The sequence below is a fragment of the Pieris napi genome, chromosome 14 (assembly GCF_905475465.1).
Source record: "Pieris napi chromosome 14, ilPieNapi1.2, whole genome shotgun sequence".
NCBI classification, from domain to species: Eukaryota; Metazoa; Arthropoda; class Insecta; order Lepidoptera; family Pieridae; genus Pieris; species Pieris napi.
Genome location: NC_062247.1, coordinates 6,591,541 through 6,618,544, shown reverse-complemented (window position 1 = coordinate 6,618,544; position 27,004 = coordinate 6,591,541). Strand labels below are relative to the sequence as shown.

The 27,004-nt window shown below is 32.2% G+C and overlaps 3 protein-coding genes across 3 annotated transcripts; 2 read left to right on the top strand and 1 right to left on the bottom strand.

The window, feature by feature from the left end:
• The first annotated feature begins 975 nt into the window (after nt 1-975).
• On the top strand, nt 976-18,295 carry LOC125056144 (U4/U6.U5 tri-snRNP-associated protein 2). The gene is made up of 12 exons (XM_047659110.1): nt 976-1,369; nt 4,639-4,721; nt 11,680-11,746; nt 11,977-12,131; nt 12,447-12,561; nt 12,758-12,933; nt 13,043-13,268; nt 13,675-13,798; nt 14,001-14,160; nt 15,047-15,237; nt 17,054-17,206; nt 18,177-18,295. Exons 1-12 carry the CDS (start codon nt 1,186-1,188, stop codon nt 18,271-18,273), a joined length of 1,731 nt encoding a protein of 576 aa, XP_047515066.1. The 5' UTR covers nt 976-1,185; the 3' UTR covers nt 18,274-18,295.
• Nucleotides 18,290-20,402, bottom strand: LOC125056145 (thioredoxin-like protein 1). The gene is made up of 6 exons (XM_047659111.1): nt 20,219-20,402; nt 19,982-20,138; nt 19,773-19,883; nt 19,515-19,664; nt 19,234-19,367; nt 18,290-18,973 (listed from the first exon to the last, which is right to left on the bottom strand). Exons 1-6 carry the CDS (start codon nt 20,314-20,316, stop codon nt 18,763-18,765), a joined length of 861 nt encoding a protein of 286 aa, XP_047515067.1. The 5' UTR covers nt 20,317-20,402; the 3' UTR covers nt 18,290-18,762.
• Nucleotides 20,403-22,053: 1,651 nt separating this feature from the next.
• Nucleotides 22,054-26,158, top strand: LOC125056120 (UPF0764 protein C16orf89 homolog). The gene is made up of 5 exons (XM_047659073.1): nt 22,054-22,197; nt 22,579-22,752; nt 23,439-23,559; nt 25,100-25,266; nt 25,731-26,158. The coding sequence occupies exons 1-5, from the start codon at nt 22,137-22,139 to the stop codon at nt 25,994-25,996; spliced, it is 789 nt and encodes a 262-aa protein (XP_047515029.1). The 5' UTR covers nt 22,054-22,136; the 3' UTR covers nt 25,997-26,158.
• Nucleotides 26,159-27,004: the final 846 nt, after the last annotated feature.

Here is a 27,004-nt window from a genome sequence, read left to right as displayed (position 1 = left end):
AATGTAAATTCCGGACTAGCAGAAATGACTAATTGTTTTATTTTTGCAGAGCTTTGAGCTAGACCAAAATTATGCAATGGCTATGGCTACAGGGAATGTAAATTCCGGACTAGCAGAAATGACTAATTGTTATGGTTTTGCAGGGCTTTGAACCAGACCAAAATTATGCGCCTTAATTTATGTAACTGATGTAACAGAGATATGGGATGAGGCGCGTGCGAGGACGCACGCATGTCAGTATGGCCGTGTCGGCGCCTGTACCGCCGTACGCGCCTATAGCAAACAACACCTGCATCGAGCACGTCACAGCCGGTTCTTCAAGTCTCCCCACTCTCCCCACTACTGAGTCTGTCGTTATAAATGGCGGAGCGGGCCTTACGCAGGCAGTCTCGGCTCTGGCGTGGCTCGGTGCACTAGTTGTATCTTGCGAGCTTATCCCTGACTCATATTACTCTAATTACTCTGTGTAAATTAGGAGTGATTGAAATAGAATTATTATTTGAAAGTTAAGTGGCATTTAATTTATTAAAATGTCCTACCCAAATCCTACATATTTTTAATTTGTAAAAAATACTTTCTTACCTTCTTTCTATTCTAATCTAAAACTTTGTTTACACATACAATACCTTTAATAAACAGTAAAAAACTTGGACGACGAATTTTCAAATTATACTTCACATAATAAACAAACATCGATCTTTGTAACTTACGTTTTTAAATTCACCGAATATGCTCGCGCATGCGTAAAACATACGATCAGCAAATGTTTCTATACTCACATCAATAGTACTTGCGTAAACTGATACATGTAGATACTCATACTACGAAAAATGCGAGTAACGAAATGTATTTGTGTGTAACGTTTCGTTACTCGGTACTAGATGGCGGACTCGTTACTCAATACTCATACTCAGTACCGAATACAATATACGGTTTGCTACAGCTCTAGTGTTTTGTGTTTGTCATTTATTCAGTGTTATATTTTTATGTACGGTGAAGTGACATCTTTTTATTACTTTGTGAAAAAAATATTATTAAAATATGTAATTAAATAATTAGAGTCATCTATTTTAGTACTAGAATTCAGGCAATAACTTAGTAACGTCGCAAGTGAACTATGAAACTATACAATGGTTATTATTATATGACGCAGTTTGTACATTGTATCCTCTTTAATTTTATTTAATGGGTTGTGCTGCGTCGGGCGTAAACCGAACAATAATGATGTTTAATAGACACGCTCATAATTCTCCGGAATATCGTGCAATACTGGAGCGAAAGCTCTATATAGCAAGAGAATCACCTGAACCGGAGTTTGATCTATCAGGTTGCAATTTGAGACAATTGCCTTCTGGAATATTTTCAATATGTAAGGTTTTTCGTAAAGATTACTTATATTTACAAAATAACAAGCTAAAAACATTAGAAGAAGGTGGTCAATTAGCTGATCTTCAGTTGGTCAAAACATTAAACATTAGCAAAAATAATTTCACACAAATACCTAAGAGTATTAGGTTTCTCCTAAGTCTCACAGAACTTTACTTACAAGAAAACCAAATTACCTACTTGCCAGATGAAATAAAGTTTCTGCAAACCCTCAAAATACTAGATGTCTCCAGAAACAATTTAAAAAAATTAAATCCGGTTTTGGGGCAACTAAAAAGCTTACGTAAACTAATTATTATAGGTAACAAAGACTTGACTGAAATTTGTATAGAACTATGTCTTGCTTCAAACTTATGCTCAATTGAATTGGATTGTGAACAATTTTATATACCACCCCCTGAAGTTACTATAATGGGTACTGAAGCAATAATGAAATTTCTTTGTTTTCAAGCAAATATTACATATACCCCACCCGTGCCAGATAGTGATAATATATTAACAGCTTATGGTGGAAATCAGGCCGTGGACCTCTTTACCAAACCCAAAATTACATGGGAAGAAGCAGAACAAGCTGTTCAGCAAAAGGAAGACCAAATATATAAAGCAAACCAAGTACAGAGAGAAAAAATGTTGTCAAATGTTTTAAAAGAACAACTTAGCTTAGATATAGAAATATCTAAAATACATGAAGGAAGGGAACTAGAAAGACAGAAATTAATAAATACTATACAAAAGGAAGAACAAAATATTGAATGTTTAATTAATAACTTCATAGGATATGATAAACTAAAGCCTGAAATCATTCAACAACAACTAGCACATGAGCAGTTAGAGCATGACCATTTGTTAGAAATTACTAGACAAAACTATGATAACATTAAAAGAAGTGACATTTTAAAAACAATGCAACAACTATTAGAAGAAAACTGCTCAGTAGGAAATTATATGAAATATTATAAAGATAATTTAAATGATGTTAAAAAGGACTTGTTGATTCAAGAAACTGAGGTAGATGGGAAATTGGAACAATTACTAAATGCAAAAGATCAGCTTAGAGAAGGACAAGTACAACTACTTTTAGAGGATCAAGATGTACAGAAAGCAATGGTATCTTCATTATTGGACCAAGTTGATGCTAGAAGCTGGAGTTTGAATCAGGAGATATCTTTAGTTTCATCACATTTAGCTAAATTAAGTGTTATTGAACAGGAAAAGAGAAAAATTAACATTGTTGATAATTATAATGAGCTGCTTGAACAGAGAATACATTTAGTTACTTTACTGGATGACCTTTTTATTCAGAAAAATAAAAGGAGGAAGCAATTAATTGATACTTTGCATGAAGCAGAAAATGAAAGTAATAATAAGACAGATTTTTGGTTGCAGAGCTATAAAAAGTTGTTAGATTGCGCACCTCCATCTCTACTAAGCATTGGAAAATCTTTGGATCCAGTTCTTGTAAATTATCTATTACAAGAAGGTGTCATACACTGTTTACCATTTTTGGTAAATATTTTGTTTTCCGATACATCCTTATTGAATATCACTGCCAAAGATTTGAAACTATCAGGAGTATCCTTGAAAACAGACCAAGAAAATATTATAAAGGCTATTAATAAATATGTTGTTAGTAAAAATGGAAATGAGTTTACATCTTTGAACACAAGTGCACCACCATTACCTTCTGAAGATTCTGAAATTGAAGTCTTAAGTCAAATAGATAATAATATGTCTGTGGATGGGGAGTGTGTAATATGTATGGAATGTAAGTCTCAGGTAGTGTTTGTGCCTTGTGGTCACATGTGTTGTTGTCAAAGTTGTTCACAGAAAGATATCACCAGTTGTCCAATGTGTAGATCAAATATCGAAAGAATTATAAAAGTATTGATAGCATAGTTTTAAATCACTATATTGGTTGTGAAATTTATAACAACAAGACATGATAAGGGATGATAATTGCACAAAAGGCCTTATTTTATACAAAATACGAAAAGGTTCATGACAACATATAGTAGTAGAATAAACATTACAGTGACACCGTTATGGCTGTGAACAAGATTATAGTCACTTAGTTTTTATTTTTGGGCAAGGGGTATTCATGTATATAACTTGCTATAAATTCCCTTTTTATGTTATATAAAGTCAATTATTAATTATCGTATTATAATATAGAGTAATTTTTAGTTGATTGTACAGGTTTTCAAATTTAAATAGCATAAGATAAACAACAACTTTTTTACACATAACTATTTTGTTACAATACAGGTATTGTTTAGTGTGTTTACAGTCTACACATTTTGCTATATTTCCTCTCACTAAAAACAATCTTTGCCTATAAAAATCTTTTTAAGGACACTTATAATATTGGAAACTATAACTTAGTAATACACAATTTATATTAAAATAATTATAGGTTTAAGCTGGGGAAATAGCTTAAAAAGGAATATAATAAAAAGAAAAAGTAATTGTGAATAATTTCTTCCTTTTCTATTGTGTAGATGACAATGATGTTGATTTTACAATGGTAAAATACTAAATGTAATTATAATTTAATAAATTTTTCAGATTTAGATATGTGATTTAATATGAGATGTTTTTTATTGTAAACCACTGTGATTTATTTATTTCAATTTTAGGTTTTATTATGTTGTTTAAGTAAGAAATTATTAAACTAATATGTTATAATTCAGAAAAAATAGTTATCTTTTAATCTTTCGCTGTTTTGTACGATAGACTAGCAATAAGCAGGCAAAATGTAATATTATGTATTTCACACTATAGGTAACTATAATAATGTTATATGACTATGAAATATTGAAACACCTACTGCCTTTGTGACGTAATCAATTATTGTATTGTATTGTTGACGTTTTGCTATATGCACCATTAAATACACAATAAACTGTTATTACAAATAAAAAGTAAAATTTTAATTTTAAAATAGAAATAATTTAACTCTCTCAATCTCATAAAACATTTAACCTTATTTAAAATTTATTGCATAATCAGTGGCATTACTAGCATTAATGTCTGAGGACTGAGCCTCAGATTTCTGCGCAGTAATTTCGGCCTCATTTTCAAAAAAGTAAGGTCCAATCACGCCGCCTGACCAAAATCCGTACAGACAGTTACTCGTTGTGGGTGCATTTGTTTCTCATGGATTGCATTGAGTCCCAAATTCGACAATTTTGTGTATTGACGAAGCCATTAATATGGAACTGCGCTTCATCGGAGAATGTTTTTTTTTTGAAGTTGTTGAGAACAATGTCGAATTGATGTTTTCGGGTTTTCGACGACACTCGTTTACAGTAGTAATGTTTTCAAGAAACCGACCGGTACGTTGACGCAACAGATTCTTATTACCCATAATTGACGCAGTTTCTTCAAATTTTTTGACCACTTCGAATGGTTGTCACATTAGGTGCATTTTCTCGGCTGAAAATTTGGTAAAGTTTGCTAGCGGTTTCAGCGTAACTTTCCCTATTTATGTAATGAGTTTTCACAATTATAACGCGTTGTTATTTCGAAAAGCGATTTTTTGAAGTGAAAACTTCTTTAGCGGCGTTGTACACTTTTTTGAGATGGGTAAAAAATGTTAAACTCCTCAGGACAAATTCGTAAAACGAATGTTTTTTTTAAGGGATTATGAACCTACGTGCTATATGGTTACGGTTTTAATTCATTTGTATCTTTCCTCAGATACATTGTGGAATTGGACCTTAAATCAATACATCAAGGTTTAAATTTGCGAAACGTCTAAAGCTTAATTATTAACGATTTGGTCAGACTGACGCGAATAAAAAATGGAAACTAAAAAAAAGATGAATTTTCCTAATTGAATTATTTAATACTATGCATGTATATAAAAAAAAAAAATGTTGCGTGTACTTATGTACGCGCGTAAGAAGTTATACTTCTTTGGCTTTCTTTATTTTTTTAAATATTAAATAATTAATATTTAACGTTAATAATTTAATAATATTTAGTATATAATTCAATAATAATTAATTAATAATTATTATTTTAGTATATTATTCATTCTCCTCTCCCCCCTGGACCGCGGAAGCGTTTAGACGTGTGCATTCTATTTGTTTTATAACTTAAAAATCAAATTAAAAATAAATTCCGTGCGAATAAATTAAGGTGTGTACCAGGAGCGCATGAGTTGCGTTGCAGTAAGTGCATCTGTGCGAACGGGACAACACTTGTGAGACAGCTTAAGTTGTACGCTCCGTCTGCGCGCATCATCGATACGCAAGCTTTGTAAGTTGCCGTAATTCATAAGCGATAGCGGGTAGCGGAAATTTATAGGGGGCTGGTCCAAGTTTATTTTTTCGTGTACTCTGGTGTCATCTTTTGTCAGAAATATGCCTCTTAAGCGCACACCTCCCAGCACCCCCACTCCCGAAGACTTAAAGGAAGCTAGGTTGAACGCGCCGAAAGCTTCTTTTTCGGGCTCCGCGCCAGATTTATCTAATGAGGAGCGAAGCAATGTAACTATGAGGCGCAAGCAGGATGAGTCCTATATTAAAAAATTCATAACCGAAATTAAGGATATGCTTGCTAAAGCAAACTCTCAAAATGAAAGTAAATTCACCTCCTTGCAATCCTCCATGAGAGAAATCTTGACACAAAATACAGAAATAAAAGACTCCATTGCTTTTGTCTCTAAGCAGTACGAAGATATGAAAGCTAAATACGAGAAGTTGGAAAAACAGAGGAATGAAGATCGTCTGTATATTGATCAGCTTGAAAAGAAAATCGAGTCGCTGGAACGAACGTCTGCCTCAACTAAACTTGAACTAAGAAATATTCCTAAGATTACCGGTGAAAATAAGGATAGTTTATGTAAAATTGCTTCAAAAGCTGCAGATGTTATTGATTTTCCCATACAGAAACAGGATATTAAGGATATTTATCGTACAAAAAGTAAAACTGGACATGGAGCAATTATTGTGGAATTGGGCAGCGTTATATTGAAAGATGGTATTATTGAAAAGGCACGCAAATTTAACAAAATGAATTCTGCTAACAAATTGAACACGGCACACTTAAGTTTGGAAGGACCAGCAAAGCCATTTTTTATTTCAGAATGTCTATCACCCTGCGGAAAACGATTAAATTATCTGGCTCGTGCATTTGCTCAGGAAAATGGATATAAATTCTGCTGGACCTCATTTGGAAGAACCTACCTGAGACAAGATGAAGGTAAACGGCATATTAGAATTGATAGTGAGGGTGATTTAAATAAACTTCGTCTAAAACAATGACTTTTTGAGGCCCCCAGGAAACTCCGCTGGCCTACGATAACTTTCCTGTTTGTGAAAATCCGGCACTTAATTATTGTTTTTATAGATATTATTTTATTTTTTTATATATTATATTATTGTTTTACTTTATATACATACTTATACTCTGTTCATTGTATTGTATTTTACATAACTAAAAAATTATACATTCTTAGTCTAGTGATCATGTTGAAATCGAGATCTTATCTTTGTAAAAATGTCAGCATTTCTCAGACACGAGTAGCTGCGACAAAAAGCTTAATATTTTACAAATGGCTAGATTTATTGATAATATAAATAATGATATTGATAATATAACAGTGGCAACTGCCTACAGTTGTGATATAAATAATTGTAATGATTTAGTAAAAAAATCAGGAAACTCCCTAAAAATTATAACACAAAATATCCGTAGCGTTTACAAAAATATTGATGCATTCTTGGCCCATATAGCTCGTCTGTACTTTGATCCAGATATAATAATTTTAACTGAATGCTGGTTAAACGATAATAAACCCATACCCAGTCTCAAGGATTATAATTCTTATTTCACAAAAAAATGCTTAAATCAAAATGACGGTATTATAATTTATGCTAAACAAAATATAAATTGCGAAATTGAAGAACCTAATCCTAAAGATGCTAACTTTCTGCTAGCTAAAATAGTACCAGATATTGTACTTTTAGCTATTTATAGATCACCATCCTTTTACTACACTGAGCGCTTTTTGAATGCTTTGAATGATATTGTTAAATCTATAAAATCTAAGAATATATTTTTAATAGGTGATATAAATATCGATATAAAACCTGGAAACGGTGACAGAAACAGTAACTCTTACTTAAATTTAACCAGCGAATTGGGTTTTCTGCCAGGCCACACATATCCAACACGATTAAGAAATTGTCTCGATCATGTAATGGTTAAAACTGTTTTACAAACTAGTGTTATAGTTATAAATTCCACCGTAACTGATCACGACTCTATTCTAATAAATCTATCCCTTAACAGTAAACGGACTAATACTCAGTGCCCTTCCATTGTTGAAAGAGTAAATTTTAGTGAAGCTATAAAATATGTTGAATTGGCTGATTTTACTTTTATGACTAACAAGCAAGACGCCGAGTCTGCTGCGACTCGATTTGTTGAAATTCTGTCATCTGCTATTAAAGCTAACACTGAAAAAGTCCGTGTACCCAGGCGCAAAAAATCTCTTAAGCCCTGGATGACTCCGGGCCTACTTCGCTGTATCCGTCACCGGGATAAACTGCATCTTAATTTAAAAGGGGACCCCCAAAATGAAATTCTTAAAATAACCTATAAAAGGTACAGGAATTTTTGTTGCTCATTACTTAGAAAATTGAAGCGCGAACACGATAAATTCTTATTAAAAAGTGCAAAATCAAATAAAGAAACCTGGGCTGCAATAAAATATGTCACCGATAGTTCAAGTAAAAAATCTTCTGCCGATGAGTTAATTAGGAATTGTAACGCATTGGATGCGGTTGAGGACATAAATAGTTATTTTTCTAATGTTGGTAGAGAGCTAGCTGAAAAACTTACAGGGTGTAAGTATAACTACATATGTACAAGATCTAATTGCTTGACTAACTCCTTCGTACTAATGCCACCAGATGAGGTTGAGGTGGAATCTCTCATCTTAAGCTTAAAAAATGATTGTGCCACTGGTTGGGACTCTATACCAGCTCGATTTCTAAAAATGGTAAGACATGTCATTGTATCGCCGCTTACTATCTTGTTTCAGACATGTTTTAGGGAAGGCTGCTTTCCAAAAGTCTTTAAAAGGTCTCTCATTACTCCTGTTCACAAGGGTGGGGCACGGGATTGTGTTGCAAACTACAGACCGATTTCTGTGCTTACAGCACTATCAAAAATCCTAGAAAAGATGCTTAACGTGAGGTTAATACAGTTTTTAAATCGGTACAATATTCTGTCCAGCTCACAATTTGGTTTCAGAATGGGTATGTCAACAGAAGACGCTGTGGGTAGCTTGATTGAGTTTGTCACAGAAAAACTTGACAGGAATCAAAAGTGCCTTGGTGTCTTCCTCGATCTTGCCAAGGCATTTGATACCGTCTCAATACCTATACTTGTGGACAAATTGGAGCGAATTGGAATAAGAGACTCAGCCCTGCTTATTTTTAAAGATTTCCTTAGTGGTCGGGTGCAAAGGGTTAAGATTAATAATTATATTAGTTCCGACGCAAATGTAACTTTTGGAGTTCCGCAAGGCAGTATTCTTGGTCCAAGTCTTTTTCTTATTTACATAAACGACCTATGTAATATGTCCCTAACTAGTTGCAGGTTGTTTACCTATGCCGATGATACGGCTATAGTTTTTTATGGGGACACCTGGACCGAGATACAAAATATTGCCGAAAGCGGACTGCAGAAGGTGGCTAGATGGCTCAGGGAAAATTTACTTACTTTAAATATTTCTAAAACTTCGTATATTCAGTTCCAAACTATTAATTCCCATATGACTGATATTAATCTTAAAATACACATATGTGTCTCTGAGCGCAATTGTACTTGCATTAATATAACAAAATCCAATACCATTAAATACCTCGGTATCGAATTAGATAATAAATTGAGTTGGCTTCCTCACATTGAGATTATAACGGCACGCACGCGAAAACTAATCTGGACATTCAAAAAATTACGTTATGCCGCGGAATTTGAACTACTCCGCACTGTTTACTTTGCCTTAGTAAAATCGGTTATTGGATACTGCGTGAGCGTGTGGGGTGGAGCGTGCAAGTCACATCTAATTCAGCTTGAAAGAGCCCACAGATCTTTACTAAAAGTAATGACTTTCAAACCCTACAGATTTTCAACCACACTTTTATATAAACAGTGTGAGCTCCTCAGTGTTAGACAGTTATTCGTCTTTAATATAATAGCCAAACAACATGTCCATACCCCTTATAACCCAGAGGTTTGCAGTAACAAACGCTGTATACCAAATGTACTCCCCACAGCAAAATTCCGTACTACCTTCGCAAGGCGACAACGAGCATATCTCTCAGTCTTTCTATATAATAAAATAAACAAAAAATTAAATTTCTACCCTCTTTCACTACATGACTGCAAATCAATTGTTAAGACTTGGCTTTTGTCCTTAAATTATGAGGAAACAGAAGATCTATTTAACTAACATGCTACAATAATATTTTAGTTATTTTGATTCATTAATTATGTGTATAATTTATATATTTATACTAGTGTTACATATACCCATATGTAAAATGTATAATTATGTATATTTATGTATTATGTATATTTATGTATTTTAATATTTTATGTGTATGTACCTATTTTATTACCTATTATATTCATTGTAATTTATACTGAAACATTTTTTTCAATATATGTTATTTTTGTTTAAGTATATTATGTGTAAGAAGATAATTAGATGTAATATCTGGAATTTACAAATGTCTATAAAAAGTATTGTCTTGTAAAATTTTGAATAAGCTCTCTTGACACTTGTTACGAATTATATTGGGAGAAGCCACTGACTCCTGAGATACAGGCACTAAAGCCTAGTTTAGGTGTCAGAGTCTTCATAGGATTTCTGTAATTACAAATATGTCAATAAAGATTATTATTATTATTATTATTATTATTCAATTTAATAACTAGGCATGTTTCATAACCTTTTAACTAAGTAATAATCGGTCTTTGTGAAAAAGCATTGCTAAATTTCTTTGAAAAAATAATTAAAACTCCTTTATTTGTTTAAAAAGTACTACAAAGGTCATTATGGTCATTCAAAATTCGTGGCATAGCTGCTTACTTCACGCATATTCTATTTCTTTTTACTTGTAGATTGTCTTATTCCCATCTCGCTCGCGCCAGCTATAATCACACTGATAATGTTGGTCTCAGGTGCGCGCGCATCTTAAAATTTCACTCTCATCAATTTTTCATAACGCGCTTAAAGAAGTATAACTTCAAAAATTAAAGTTAATAACCGATTGTATGTCCATGTGTCCCTAATTTCTGACCAAATTTAATGATTCAATGTGATTTCAATACAGTGTTGCCAACTTGGGGATTTCCACCCAAATTTAGGGGTAATCAAGATGTCCAGGAGGATTTTTTAGGGGGTACTTTATTCAAGAATATTTTTCTCCGCAAACACGATTCTTTAAAATTTATATATTTCAACAAACAAACAGTCAAATTTGTTCCTTCTGACCGTATGATCAAATCATTTAACGTCAATATGTACGATTTCAAAAATATAAGCGACAGCAAAACGCAGCGCGATATCCAGGCCAATGCCTTCGACGAAATATTAGAAGCCCAATGACATTTATTCATATTGTATTAGAAGGAAAAAAAGCACATTTAAGCAATTCTTTTTTTATTTTAATTCTGTCTTGTTTAACTGTAACAGAACAGATAAAAAGTACAAAAAGCTTTAAAAATTATGTATGAAAAGAAATTGATGAAAACGCAAAAAATTGTCTGCCAAGAAACGTTAAGAAAAACTGAATTCGAAGAAAAAAAAGTTAAAACAAGAAAATAAGAATCGTTTCATCTCATTGTTATTATCATTAATACTATTCGGTCATTGTTTAACATATATAAATATGTAAATTGTGATCACATACATACAACAGCTATTTTTTACAACTTCAACGTATTTTTAATTCATATTTGAACCTCTCAAACCAAGTGTACAACAAAAACTTTAGGGGGTTTTTGATCGACATTTAGGGGTATTTGAAGTTAGTCTTAGGGGGAACATTTTGGAGGAGTTGGCATTTGGCAACCCTATTTCAATTTTCAGTTATTTAGCTTTTGTGTTATCATTCTAATTTTATCATAGTTTTCCGTTTAATAAAATAATAATGTTACAGATGCTTTACATGGTTTGATAAGTGAACCCCGTTTGCATTTGGATACATTTTATAAGTTCCAATAACTTGTTGTAATTTGTATTAACTAGTATAGAATCTAACCTAATAGGTGAAAATGAGTGAAGGTCCAAAGAAAAAGCGCAAAATCGATGAAGAAAACTCGTCTGAAGTATCAGGTAAATTGAGTAAGAAGTCCCGGATACCTTATAATTAGAATTGCTTTATTTCATAGAAGAAATAACTTTCAAAACACAACTGTAAACATAACCAGATAGGTTACCAGATGACTAAAGATACAAGAATAGTAACTTGTAGATTGTGTTATTTTCTGCATTTTGTTTAGTTTAAAAAAAAATGATTGTTAAACAAAGATATTAAAATGTATCAACTCTAATTTATGTTCCAGAACCTCCATCTAAAAACACAAAAATTCAGATTCAATGTCCATACTTGGATACAATTAACCGGCATGTTTTGGATTTTGATTTTGAAAAGCTATGCTCTGTTTCGCTGACAAGAATTAACGTTTATGCTTGTCTTGTTTGTGGAAAATATTTTCAGGTAAATATTTTTGTAATATGTATTTAGATTTTGCCTATATTCTCTATACCACTTTAATGGTACATGGTTCAATGGCCACAAATTTGTTTGACCTAGGTATTGTACAATTTCTTGGAAACTAATTTATATTTAGGTCTCTTAATAAAGTACATACTGGTTAAATCAGAGCACATGAATGAAACAGATAGATAATTTTGGGTTTAAAATGTTTTTTTTAAATTCCTTTATAGTCTGTTGAATCTATCAGTTAGTTGACGACAAAGATTAAAAAAAAATCTAAAGAACCCTTTATGAATGTTTAATTGTACTTTTTAGGGTAGAGGTACGAACACTCATGCATACACACACTCAGTTGCAGATGGGCATCATGTGTTCCTAAATTTAAATACTTTGAAATTTTATTGCTTGCCTGATAATTATGAAGTCATAGGTATGTAAATATATTGTTTTGAGAAATAGTTTGCGTAAATATAATTATATCAACATACAAATTTTAAATTCTTAAAAAAGTTACATATTAAAGGGAACTTTTGTAAACAGTAATCAATAGTTTCTTTTTTACACTTGTAAAAATTTCTAAAGAAATGATAAAGAATTTTTCTTTTAATAAGTTTAAACTTTTTCAGATTCATCACTTAATGACATAAAATATGTGCTCAATCCCATATTTACAATGGAGCAAATAAAACAACTTGATTATAATACTAAGATGTCTCGAGCAATTGACGGCTCAATGTACATGCCTGGGATTGTTGGTCTTAATAATATTAAAGCCAATGATTATTGTAATGTTATATTACAGGTTTGAATATATTTAAAAAATTGTTTACTATTACAAAATCAATGTGGTAGTTTCACTTTCAAATATATCTTGCAAAAAACTAATTCTAAATTTAAAATGTTAATTTTAGTGTCTAGCTCAAGTTCGGCCATTAAGAAATTACTTTCTACGTGAGGAGAACTATGCAAACATCAAACGGCCACCTGGAGACTCCTCATTTTTACTTGTGCAGCGGTTTGGGGAGTTATTAAGGAAATTATGGAACCCCCGAGCATTCAAAGCTCATGTATCACCTCATGAAATGTTGCAAGCTGTAGTTTTATGGTCAAAGAAGCGGTTTCAGTTTATTAAACAAAGTAAGTTTTTGCTACATTGATTGATTTCATAAATTGTGCATGTTTTTTATGTAATACTGTATACTAATTTCAATCTTACACTCGTTGTCAGAGTCATTCATTAAGAGTTAACAGTTACTCATGCTCTTTAGTACAGATTTAAATAAGTTCACCAAATTATAATAAAGGAATATAAAATGTTTATTTTATCAAAGGTTTTTCTATATTTCATTCAATTTAGCAAAAAGTTCTAAGCTAAGTATTTTATCAATTATAATTAAAAATACATTTCATATAGAGTGTGGTAAAAGTAAATAAAGATTTTAGTATACACCTAGACCTGAAAGATGCGCAAATAGGCGATACATTAAGTACCAGCTTTGTTTCACATTTATTATTTAATAAGTATTATTATTTTTGTTTACAGGTGATCCGATTGATTTCATGTCGTGGTTTTTGAATTCATTACACATGGCACTGAATGGAACTAAGAAACCAGATAGTTCAATTATTTATAAGTCATTTTTGGGCCACATGAGAATTTATACAAGGTATGAATTTTCATTTTGTATCGCAATAAACCTTTTGGTTAATTAACAAGCTTTAAAAAAATTCATTGTTTTGATAGAGGATGTCTGTGTAAGTAATTTCTTATATAAATCAGCAAAAAAAAGCAATTATTAACTAACATTAGATAAATAATTATAAACTTTAAATAATTGAATATTGTTAATAGATTTCTGTGTTTTCTAGAAAACTTCCACCACCGGATGCAGATGATGCTGCTAAGGTAGATTTAAACAGTGAGGAATATAATGAGATGATAACAGAGTCCCCTTTCCTTTATCTCACGTGTGACTTACCGCCAACGCCACTATTCACTGACGAATTTAGAGAAAATATTATACCACAGGTAAAATACTAACATTATTTTATTATATTAGTATCAGTATAATCAATTTATGCAAAAATTCTAGGAATAGAAAGATTTTTTTTGTCCGTTTATGTATAATGCCAATTGTCATGTCAGCCCCCACGTCATGTTCTTGTGTTTTCCGTGAAATATAAAGGGTATGTTCCGATATACACTGCGAGTACTGTATAGTGCTCCCACTGTTCAAAAATTCGTTCCGCTATGGCACGCAGTATACAGCCGCAGCGTCCTAGGGAAATATATGACGTCACAAATCCCCGCTATACTTCTACTGCGAGCACTGGCGTTTTCGAGGTAAGGTACTCGCAGTGCTTTGATCACGTGATCAATCAAAACCACTTGAATGCCTAACGGCTGATATAACTTACAGTTTAATGACAAACATTTAAAATTCTAACTTACTTGTAGTATTAATTCAATTGACAGTTAATATTAATATAGATTTTTTTAATGCGATAATACTCCAATAATAGTTTTTCTTGTTGAATTGAAAAACTTGCTTTGATTGATGCACTCATTTGAAAACTGTGTCGAAAAACGAAGCTGACTAGTATACTGGACTGCGTTCCGTTTTAAATTGTAACCAGTATAGCTGGCTATAGAGAAACGGTTTCACAGTATACTAAATTGACGGTACTCTGTACAGTGGTCGCAGTGTATATCGGAACATACCCAAAATAATTCTCATAGGACTCAGTGGGGCAATACAAGTCAAAAGGCTAGTAGGTCTGCTTTTTAATGGGAAAAGTTTTTTGTGTTGCTAAAAATCAACCTTTGACTTACAGGTTTTATGCACTTGTGTAAACAATAAGAAACAAATCAAGAAGAAATGTTAATAATAACTTTCTAATTTCTCACATTACAGGTTAACCTGTACCAACTATTATCAAAATTCAATGGGCAAACATCGAAAGAGTACAAAACATATAAAGAAAATTTCTTGAAAAGGTTTGAGATTACTCAGCTGCCACCTTACCTCATACTTTATATTAAGAGGTTTACTAAAAATACCTTTTTTGTAGAGAAAAATCCCACAGTTGTTAATTTTCCTGTCAAGTAAGTTTAATCTAATTACATTTTATAAACGTATTTTGTGTATCTATGTATCAAGTGTATACATTTGTCTTTTATTCGAACATATCGTTTCGTCATTACCTTTTAAACTTTCGTCAAAATGTGCGGTTACTGTGTCGTCCGTAATTATGTTTAAACAGTGAAACAATCGTAAACTCTTCAGTCTACTTGGATAAATTATAGTAATATACATTTAGTTATTTTTTAACTATTTACACTAAATACACAACAAAAAAGAATTAAACAAAAATAAAAATAGCAATCAGCTGTAAAAATATTTTTTTTATATTAGGTCCTTACATATGAAATTGGCGTTTTACGTTTTGGCCACTTTGACCTCAAATATCTCCTCTTTGGTTAAGAATTCCAAATTAATATTTGTACAGCTATTTACACATGTATTTGTGCTTCGATGACCGTCATTCATTTGTTTTTTTCTTCCGTTTTTTTCTGTTTGCGTCACTCATTTTACAAAATGGAAAACTTAAAGTATTGCATTATTTACGAGTACGAGTTCCGCCGTGGCACTAGTGCCGCGGAAACGACTCCAAGGGTGAATGATGTGTATGGCGGTCATGTTGCAAAAGAAAACACAGTTCGTTTTTGGTTCCAACGTTTTCGTTCTGGAAATTTCGACCTGCAGAACAAGCCCCGTGGACGGCCTGAGACCCAAGTTGATAATGAAGTATTGAATGCTATTGTGGAAGCGGATTCATCGCAAACCACGTCCGAGTTAGCTACAGGCTGCGGTGTTAGTGATAAAACTGTTTTAATTCACTTGAAGCAAATTGGGAAGATTAAAAAGCTTGAAAGATGGGTACCTCACGAATTGACCGAAGCAAACCGGCAAACGCGCGTCGACTGCTGCGTTACATTACTGAACCGGCACAATAATGAAGGTATTTTAAACCGAATCATTACCTGTGATGAAAAATGGATTCTTTACGATAATCGGAAGCGCTCAGCGCAATGGTTGGATCCTGGCCAGCCAGCCAAATCCTGCCCCAAGCGAAAATTAACCCCAAAAAAGTTACTTGTAAGCGTTTGGTGGACTAGTGCCGGTATTGTTCATTGCAGTTTTCTCAAATCTGGCCAGACTATTACGGCTGATGTCTTTTGTCAGAAATTGCAAACCATGATGCAAAAGCTAGCGGCTAAACAACCTAGGCTGGTCAATCGCTCCACGCCACTGCTACTTCACGACAACGCTAGACCACACACTGCACAACAGACGGCTACCAAATTAGAAGAGCTTCGATTGGAATGTCTAAGACATCCTCCGTACTCCCCGGATCTTGCTCCAACAGATTACCATTTTTTTCGAAATTTGGACAAGTTCTTGCAAGGGAAAAAATTTAACTCTGATGGGGCAGTCCAAATCGCCTTCACAGATTTTATTGATTCCCGTCCGACTGGTTTTTTTTAGTAAAAGGATAAATGAACTACCTATGAGATGGCAAAAGTGCATAGAAAACAATGGTTCATACTTTGATTAATTAAATATATTATATTTAAAAATATTCGACTTTTTGTTCCTCCCATACAAAACGCCAATTTCATATGTAAGGACCTAATATTTAAAAAAAATATTGAGTGGGGCATTTAGTAGCCCTTTTTTACTTAAGGGTTTAATGGGACTTTTAAATTCTCCTTTTATATATGGACGAAATAAAGAGATGTTTTAATTTTTTTCCTTTATAGTGAGCTTTCTTAGTGTTGTTTAATTACTGGTAGGTATTCTAAATTATAAAGAATTTGGAACCACTGAGATATTATTTATTATTCCGATTTGTTGCAGAAATGTAGATTTTGGTGATATCCTGACACCAGAAGTTAAAGCAAAATACAAAGGGAAGACAACTTATGAGTTAGTAGGTAATATACTTCACGATGGTACACCAGAAAAGGGCACCTACCGAGCACATGTACTGCACAAACCTACACAGCAGTGGTGAGTCTGGGAAAACTCTATAAATAGCAAAAGATAGGAAACAAATTAGATTTATTATTAAAAAAATAATAAATAACAAGTTAAATTTTAGTCTGATAAATATTCATAAAATATTAATTGGTTAACCTTAAATAAAGAAAACTAAATTGATTTTTTTACTGATATTTAAAAATTAATTATAGTAGTTTTCTGAACCACACTATGAAACTATATAGTCGGTCAAACTTGTTAACACATGGTGATTTTTAACATCTGAGTTTAAATTCAATTTCAGATAAAATTGTGTGAAATAAATTGCAAAAACAAAGTTAACACCTGATAATATATATACTATTAGTATAAGATCCCGCTATACAACGACCTTCACCGAGATGCTTATTTAATGAAACTTATTTTATATTTAATTTAATATGTCAATAAATATAATCCATATGGGTTGCCTAGCAAATTTCAGTCCAGAGTATGTTTAATTAATATTTAAAAAAAAAAGTTTTTTATAATTTGCATGTAGTAAATTTTTTGAACTTTTTTCAATCAATATTTTTAATCAGGGTAGTATTATATATGTATCACTATAACCTTCTTTTATACTAAAGATGTATATGTACTTTAGTGTCACATAAAAAATATACACATAAATAATTAATTGATTAAAAACAACCTAACGTTTGCATATTCTATGGGCTTCATACTTTCGATTGGTATAGAATTTATCTAATAATCATACCGGTGAAATGTTTAAAAAAATATTTTTTTTTTAATATTAATTAAAATACTCTGGACTGAAATTTGCTAGGCAACCCATATGGATTATATTTATTGACATATTAAATTAAATATAAAATAAGTTTCATTAAATAAGCATCTCGGTGAAGGTCGTTGTATAGCGGGATCTTAGACCATATATGGCATATATTACATCAGCATTGTTTTGTGTTAATTTAAAGCCAATATTGTTTGTATTTTCCAGGTATGAAATGCAAGATCTTCATGTAACAAGTATATTACCACAAATGATAACATTAACTGAAGCATATATCCAAATATATGAGTTAAAAGATGACTGAAATAAAATGACATAAAAAGTTATTAATAATGTTTTTATTTATTGAATATACAAATACCAGCTACCTGACTGATTACAACTGTAAAATTCTTAGATTAATACAGAAATATACAATTTTACTGTCTTTTGACACAATCAGATTCTTAGGATACTTGCAACTTTAAATACTTAAAATGCATCTTAATTTTAGTTCATCACTTTGCAATTTAATGTCGTATTTTAGAAGTCAATCCATTCTGTTGCTTGCGATGTGCAAGAAATAACAGATGTTAGAAGCCAACAACAATAACTTCACCTAACAAAGATAATAGCGGAAAGGCAATATAGGAGCGAGGAAGTGTTGTTACTATATAATTAAGTATATCTTTTAAACAGGGCTACTAAGAAGCGAGTACACATTACCAGGATAATTTCTAATGTGTGATGTTATTCATAGTTGACTCCTTTTTAATGCTTCTAAAATTTAACGACACAATTGCAAAAGTCTGGGCTAGTGGCTTTCTCCCTTTTTACCAGCGACCCGTTTGAATTCTCCCATGTTTGTTGTTGATATTGGTGACCCATAAAAGGCTAAGTGATCAATTTGTGTTACTTCATCCCCAGCCTGATTGTCTTTTATGAATAACTGAATGTTTTGAACACTCTGGAACTTGACAAATTTCAAGGGTACAGGGTTACCCTCCAAGTCATTTGGTGTCATCCTAAAAGTAATATCTTTTATTAGATTTAACATTTTATATTACCTGAAAGCGTTATTGAAGTCTCCAAGGGAAATATTGACAGACATGTATGCATTTCTATGCTAATCTGTTCATACATTATCAAATTACTTTTTCAGTTACTTATTATTTTACCTCAAATATGTATTGATATTGCAATTGAAATTTAGCATGTCATATTAACAAATACTTGGTATTCAAAGAAAGAAATATTTCAAAATCTTAAATTTAACAATGCTTACTCCAACTCCTGAATTGATGCATTCCCAGAGGCCTGGTCAAAATCAAGAGTTCGTGGTTGGTTGATAAACAGTTTTATAAACTTAGGTCCTTTATCAGCTGGTGCTTTGATCTTAAGGGAATGTAGTTTAACCAACTAAAACATGAAAATATTTCTTGTAATTTATGTAAATTATTTTAATAAATAATCTTTAAAGCTGGGCATAGACTCTGTAAGGTTTAACATAATGCACATAGTATAAGTTGGTTCTTATTTTATATGTAATAGTCAGCTACTTCATACCTGATTAAATGATATATTTATAATTAGCTGTTCATCACAGTCACTGGCCAAGTATCCACCTCCACTAGTTAAAGCATGGGTGAGTGGATGGTTATCTGCCTCATTCAAACATTCACATTCACTCTTGGTTATAAAAGTCACTAAGTCCATCTGTAAGTAAAATAAGGTGGTTGAAAGGAACCTTATACAATTACATACAACTTATGAACCAGAGTAATGAACAAGTAGAACATTGTTTTACATTTTTGGTATACATACATGTCCAGCAACAGAATTATCCTCATCCCCAGCATCTTCTGTGCCGTAATGTTGCCTTACTTTATTTTCTAGAGTAGAATTATCTGCACCTTGAAGACGGTCAACTCTTGTCTAAAATTTTAAATGACGAAGGCATCATATAATTTTCTTATATTCTCAAAGCTTTCTCAAAATATAATAAATTATTATTACTTCACGTCAATACTCACTCTATTGCGATAAAATATGAATGTCGGCATAGCAGTGACGCCCTGAGTACTGGCAGTTTCTGCACATCTATCGACATCCACTTTTAAGAAAACTGCCCTTGGGAATTTCGCAGGTAATTGCTCAAAAAATGGAGCAATTCGCTGACATGGTGGGCACCTTTAATGAGAAATATTATGTTTAAACATGATTCAATAATGACGATGACTAGGAGATTTTGAAACAAAGGTTATATTTACCAAGTTGCTGTAAAATCTACAACAACCAGTTTAGTCCCTGCATTGGCCATTTCTGATTGGAAATGGGCTTCATTTTCTATTACTGTAGCTAAACCCATTTTAATTAACGTATCCAAAAATCATCCAAAATACCAACTTGAATCCAAAAAACAAAAGTTCACTTCGGTCAGTCGGTCTTCGTGTTTCGTAATTGGCTATTTTCTAATGACAATTCACTTACAAGGTTCGACAATTGACTAATGTCAATTTTTAGATAACAGGATATAGCTGGACTTGGATTCGCTATGGCTATCCTTACAAAGAAGGCGATCGTACCGACAACCAAACTATTGTTTCTGCTTATTATACCCGCGAACTGATGAACGCGATATTTATTATTTTTATTGCACTATAATCTCACATTATTAAAATTTGGAGTTTATTATCTACATAGATGAAATGGCTACGTACAGTTACAAACGTTCTTGGGTACGATAATGTTAGGAATAGTATAAGATTTGTATGGTTGGAAATCATGTTACGTAATAATTAAAAGCCAACCGTACCTACTCTTTTTATTTTATATAATGTTTCTTCTGGCTTCTCAATTATTATTCGCTACAAGATTTATTTTCACAATATTTCTAATTAGAATATAAATATTATAAGGAAAATATAAACTTAAAAAAAGAATAGCCTGGAGCGATTTTCTTATTTCAATTAAGGTAGAACCTCGAGATAACTGTACCTCTATACGTTAATACGTTTCTCTTCAATTTAAAGTAAAATTGGATAAAAGTGTAAAAAATATTAAATGATAATCGCAAAAATTCTGTCTCTAATAATTTTTTTTATCTCTTATTTCATTAGATAGATATAACCGCCGTCAATCCGTCGATAAACAAAATGATATGCACCCAGTTTTCCATTTACTTGAAACATAATATCTGAATTTGAAAATGCGTGTTTAATGTTAAAGCTTAATAAAAATAAAATTAAAACGATCAAGTATAAATCGTATCAGTATTCTTTAGTTACTTATTAAAATAAATCACAACACTCTGTTTCTGTTTATCTTTGACCGCAAACGGCTATTTTTATTCATCTAGGAGATTTGAGAAAATTGAAAACAAATCCTGATTAATTCGCAGAATTTCATCTTCTCAACAAACCGTAGGATATATAAACATTTGACTTGCGAAGAATAATTCAGTCACCGCACTCGTAGATAAAGATAAGCTTTCCAGTGGTGTCCAGTGCAATCAAAAATTCGTGATTTTTTCGTCATTATGCTAACTAATTGGTGTAGAGTGTACCTTCTGTTGTTTTTATTTTTTTTAAATTTTGGAATTAAGATCTGTTTGCCAAATATTAATACAAATTTAAAATTGTCAAATGTTCCAATTAGATCAGATTTGGATACATTTTTGAATGTACTTAAAAATGTGAGCAAATATTACCGTAAGAATTTGAGTGTAATTGATTTAAGCGCGTATTTCGGAATTTTCTTGGCAAATGGTGTGTATTCCATAAATCTACAGCATGTATATATTTTTATATAGGAAACTAACAGGCCGGAGGGTTAACTTAGTGATTCCTTAGTGGTTACCTTAAGTGATACTGCCGACCAGCCTTGCGATTCTTGCGCTGTAAAAACCGCTATGTGAGTTCGAAAAGTGAGTTATAGAATCGCAAGGCAGGCATTGCCAGAAGAAGCCGTTGCGTTGGCGGTTTATTTAATAATGTGTACGCTCTTTTTTGAAGAACCACAAGTGTTGTTTGAATATCGAAATTAGTTATAAAACTACAAAACAATTCGTGAATAACCGAGTTACATTTTATTTTTGCAGTAAATTTAAAACATGCCTTGGACAATAAGCGGCGCCGATTAAAAGGTGAATCGCAATTACACGAAATAATTGATTTGAACGCTGACATAATGAGACATTTTCACGCTAAAGATAGTGAAAATAATAAATTAAACAATGAGGAGAAAATGAGTAAGTGAGCTTGGATTTCATTGATATTATATATGTATCATAAATTATTAGTGTATAGAATAATGCAATACCTAATAGTAATCTTTTATTTTTTTATTAATGCTATTTTCGGGCCGTGAGAACATTAAAATTATGTATACAATTAAGGCCCGTTGGCCAATTTGCATATCTATAGGATAAATCTTTTGACAGCTAGAAACTGGATAAAAGTTTATACTTTTAAATATTTTTTTTTCAAAACTTAATTACAGATTTGTAATGTCTATATAACATACTATCCGACAGAAAAAATAATCAAGTCTTAAATAAATTTTCGTTGTAATTAATCAATTTAGTATATGTACCATTTCTATTTTGATCAAATTAATAATTTTATTACAGTATTAAAACTTTTTTCCAACGAGTCGGAATGGATTAAAAATATCGACAATTTTACCTCGGCTAAAATACAAGAGCGCACTACAGAGGCAACTCGATATATTTTGAGCGATTTAAAGAGCTACTCAGATAAAATACAAGCGGTTGATGATGGAGTTCCGAATCCTAAAAAATCTGGTAAAAATTGTGATTCACATTACATTAAATCTCCTATATGCCTGAATATATTGAGCTGGTGTTAGTGTAAAGCGACAGAAAAAGACGAAACGTGCGTGTAAATCTTATTGAATAAACGAACCTAATTTGTAACATATCGCGTGTTAAACTTGCGATGGACTTGTGTTTATTCCACCCCAAATAAATGGTTGTTGATACTACCGTTACAGGAAGCGGCAGTTATCGATATCAATTAGAAATCTTGTTTATCTTAAATATCCTGTATTCGTATTTAATAATTAAATCAATCATGGGTTAAAAGAGGACGTAATGACAAGGAAACAAAAGGGAATGTTGCCTTGTATATTCTGCTCGTTAAGAGACAACCGTGGATGCTGAAATCGGGTTGGGTAGGCCTTGTCATATATACCTGGGCCAAAACCTGGACCAGAGAAGGGACATGGTAAAAGTAGCTTGCATTGTGAATGTCAAGAAAGCGAGAATCAAGAATGAAGCGAGAGGACCGGACCGTAGCAAGTAGAGATACGTGGTCTCTGCCTACTCCTTCAGGAAAGGCGTGATCAAATAAATAAAATAATCAAAACTGTTTTCCTTTCCCCACAGAATTCTAAATTACGTGCTAAAACATCGCTGAATCGCGCACAAATGTGTGTTGTAATTTTAGAATTGCCATTTATGTTTTGCAGATAAATGCCTAGCATCGCTTGCTCATGGACTATTAAATCCACAAAGAATTTGTACGATCGACCAATCTTGTTACGAGTTATTAAAAAATGGTACGAACTATGGTTACGCTTTGACACATCGGTGAGTGGGTACCTCCTTTCTATCTTTATATCTTGACAACTTAATCATGTGTCGTATTCATATGAAAAATTATCAGCGCCTCTGGTTGTTCGTAGTTTGATAAAGAACCTTTAAAAGCAACAACTTTTCGCATATTTTATCGTTCAATACCTAGTCAAATTCCATAATAGAAGTACTTAGTTTCATTAATTATTTCATCAATTACAATGCAATCAATAGAGAGCCGATTGAAGCTAAGGGCGAAATTCCCAAAATGAGCGGCTATTAAATTGTTTGAAAGTACTCGAAACGACGAGTTATGTAAATAATGTTATAAATTTGCGTTTATAATGTTAACAGTACCCGTACTCTGTAACTTCCAATAGCGAAAGCAATACTAATCCCGTTGTTTTGTATGAAATGTTTGATTGAGAGCAGTTCCTCAATATCCATAGCGCTAATGTCGCAAGTTTGGGATCGTGCAGACCAAATTGTCATTGTTGGGGTCGGGATCGTTGTCGGTATCGCTATTTGAAGTTACAGAGTATGGAACCAAATTACTATTCGTGATGAATTGTATGGAAATGATATTAGCTCACGCTTTGTCTTCTGCCCATTTCCATACCAACTCGTTTGTCGTTAGTGTGTCTCGATTGTCGAAAAGTGATTTGGTTTCCGGCCCTAGCAGTTGTTATACGCGGAATACAAACTTTGCTAATATACTTTTAACGCATTTAATTACACTCATTTAATATCTTTTTACTTTTATGATAATTAGTGAAGTCTTGTTTCATTTTTTAATTGGGCTTAAATCGCACTTATTTTGTAAAGTTCTCTGTTTGTAAAGGTCTTTGTGTAGAAGAGATTCTTTATTAGTGGTAAAACGCCTGTGATTTACAAAAAGCAATTTAGTATTTTGTGTGAATAACATTCCATACTTAAAAGTCGATTCCATAGTTAAATGATATGTTTAAGCACATTTTATAAAGACATCTAGAAGACACTAAGACGCTATCACGATCTATTTTTTAAGGCGTATCTTAAATCGGTTCCGTGGAGAACAAACCAAGAAACTTAACTGGGAGTAAAGCTCTTTTAGTTTGAAAACAAGTGCACATTAAAAAATCTGTGAAATCCTTTAGTTAATTATATTTAGTCAGTCTTTAAATGTATAAATAACTTTATTCACATTAAAACAATATATATATACTAGCTGACCGGGCAAACGTCGTTTTGCCATATCATTTATAATAAAAAAATAGGGGTTGATCGTAGAGGGGTGAAAGTTAGGGGTTGTATGTATTTTTGTATGTTGTATCATAAAAAAATAGAAATTAAAAATTTTGTCTAAAAAATATAAATAAAAATTTAGGGGTGGACTACCCCTAACATTTAGGGAGATGAAAAATAGATGTTGGCCGATTCTCATAGATACCGGATAAGCACAAAAAATTTCATCAAAATCGGTCAAGCCGTTTCGGAGGAGTATGGCAACGAAAACTGTGACACGAGAATTTTATATATATATATATTTATATGAGAACTTAATTCTCCTTCTCAGACTGCTTCTCCTTCAAATGGCCCACTACAGCCGTCATTGTAGCATTTTCTCAAAGTCAGAAGATCGCTACTTCTCTAACAGATTCTGTTCAATGTTGTACGTAGAGGCCGAGTTCATTGCAATTCAGGATTTTGAAAATGGCTTTGTTGATTTAATGTTGGAGATAAGTAAGTATTGCCGCTGTTTGTCTAGTATTTAAAAGTTCAAGTATTTTCTGTAACGATTAAACTTAAAAGGTACTTGACCGATTATTGCTGTGTTTTTTAATTGCAAGCTACGTTGATAGCGTAAATTAGAAATACATTACACATATTTAAAAACAAAATATCTCGCAATTTTTTTATAATTAAATTAAATAATATTAAATTAAAATTTCATGTCCTATTGATGCCATGGTTGTTCTCTTTTGTTAGTTAGTTTCATATTTAGTTGTGATCCACTGTTAGGTTCACTTTCACTGGTTATGATAAAAATATTTCTCTATAGAAAAATTCAATTAATTTGCGTGAAATAAGCAATGTATGTAACGCAAGAGAATAAGCTGTTGTCAATTCATTTTTGTTTTGTTTTAATCTTTAATTGTTTTGTTTTTGTACAATTGAATATTGCAAGGTTGTTTTAAACATTTTAGTGTGTCTCTGCGGTCTTCACGGTCACGCGCAGTTCCTAAACAGAACTTGGCTTGAGCGGATCAAACGATTTCAAACGCCATACGGTTGCTTTAGTTTGGATGTGAAAAAGATGGAATATACTTTCAGACAAGAGGCTCTCAGGTGGAAACTATACCGGAGTAGGGATTATGATACTCTAGAGAGTCTTTGTAATGAACACGTAACGTCTCTCGCTATGGCTACGTATGCTGAGGCAGTAAGGTTTATTCTAGAGATCTACTATTAGACAAATTTGTCAATTGATTGAAATACACATGATATTAAAAAATACCGATAAAATGGTGTAGATATAGTAAATTTAAATTTATTTGGACATATAGACAATATCTTAAAAAACATAATCTGTGCCACAGGTTATAATGCAAGCACGTCACGATTTGTTTATGGATGTTAGATATATCTATTATTATCTACCTTACCAAAGAGGGTGTGAGGAAATACTTTAGGAAGCGGGAAGGCTTTGGCATTATTTAGCAGTAGTAACAATTTCTTTTTTCTTTAAAATATTAAAATATAGTTCGTTGAATGTTTAATTTCAGTTTTCTTTTTTTATCTATTAATGTTATTAATTGCCTTATGTTTTCTGTTTCGTATATTTTGTTTAATAAAGTTATTTGTTTTGGCTTTGTATTGCTCTAAGTGTTTTCTTTTATAATATGTACGTATATATGTGTAGCTTTAAGATTACTTAGGTATAATAACCTTACATTGAATCATGTGTACTATTAAAAACGTGTAGTATATTTTATTCAGTTTTTAAGGATAATCCAAATTATAGAAAACGTTGTGACAACTTGTATTACATTAAGGTTATTCGTAGGACCTCGAGCGTGCTTGTTTATTTTGCATTGCCTTTTAACTTTTGATAGTAGATGATTTAAAGAAATCAGATTTATAGTTACTGCATCTAAAAAATATAAAAATCTGATTAATTGAAATCACAATAAATTATAGTCATAATGATTTGACATACGTTAGATGGAGCGGATGCATTAAGTTCCTCATTAAAGGTCTACTTGGTGATTGTGGAAAGTGACAACATGTCGGCCTCGATATACATAAATAAGTACAAAATCAATGTCGGCCGGAATTATTGCATCATTTCCGTGCTCTAGGGAGAGTCATAACTATAATTTGATACGAACATTAATTAAAACAGTTAATTAAAGTTTACGTTAAAATATATTTTCGACATGTTTTAATTTAGATCAATTGCACATTCCAAAGTCATATA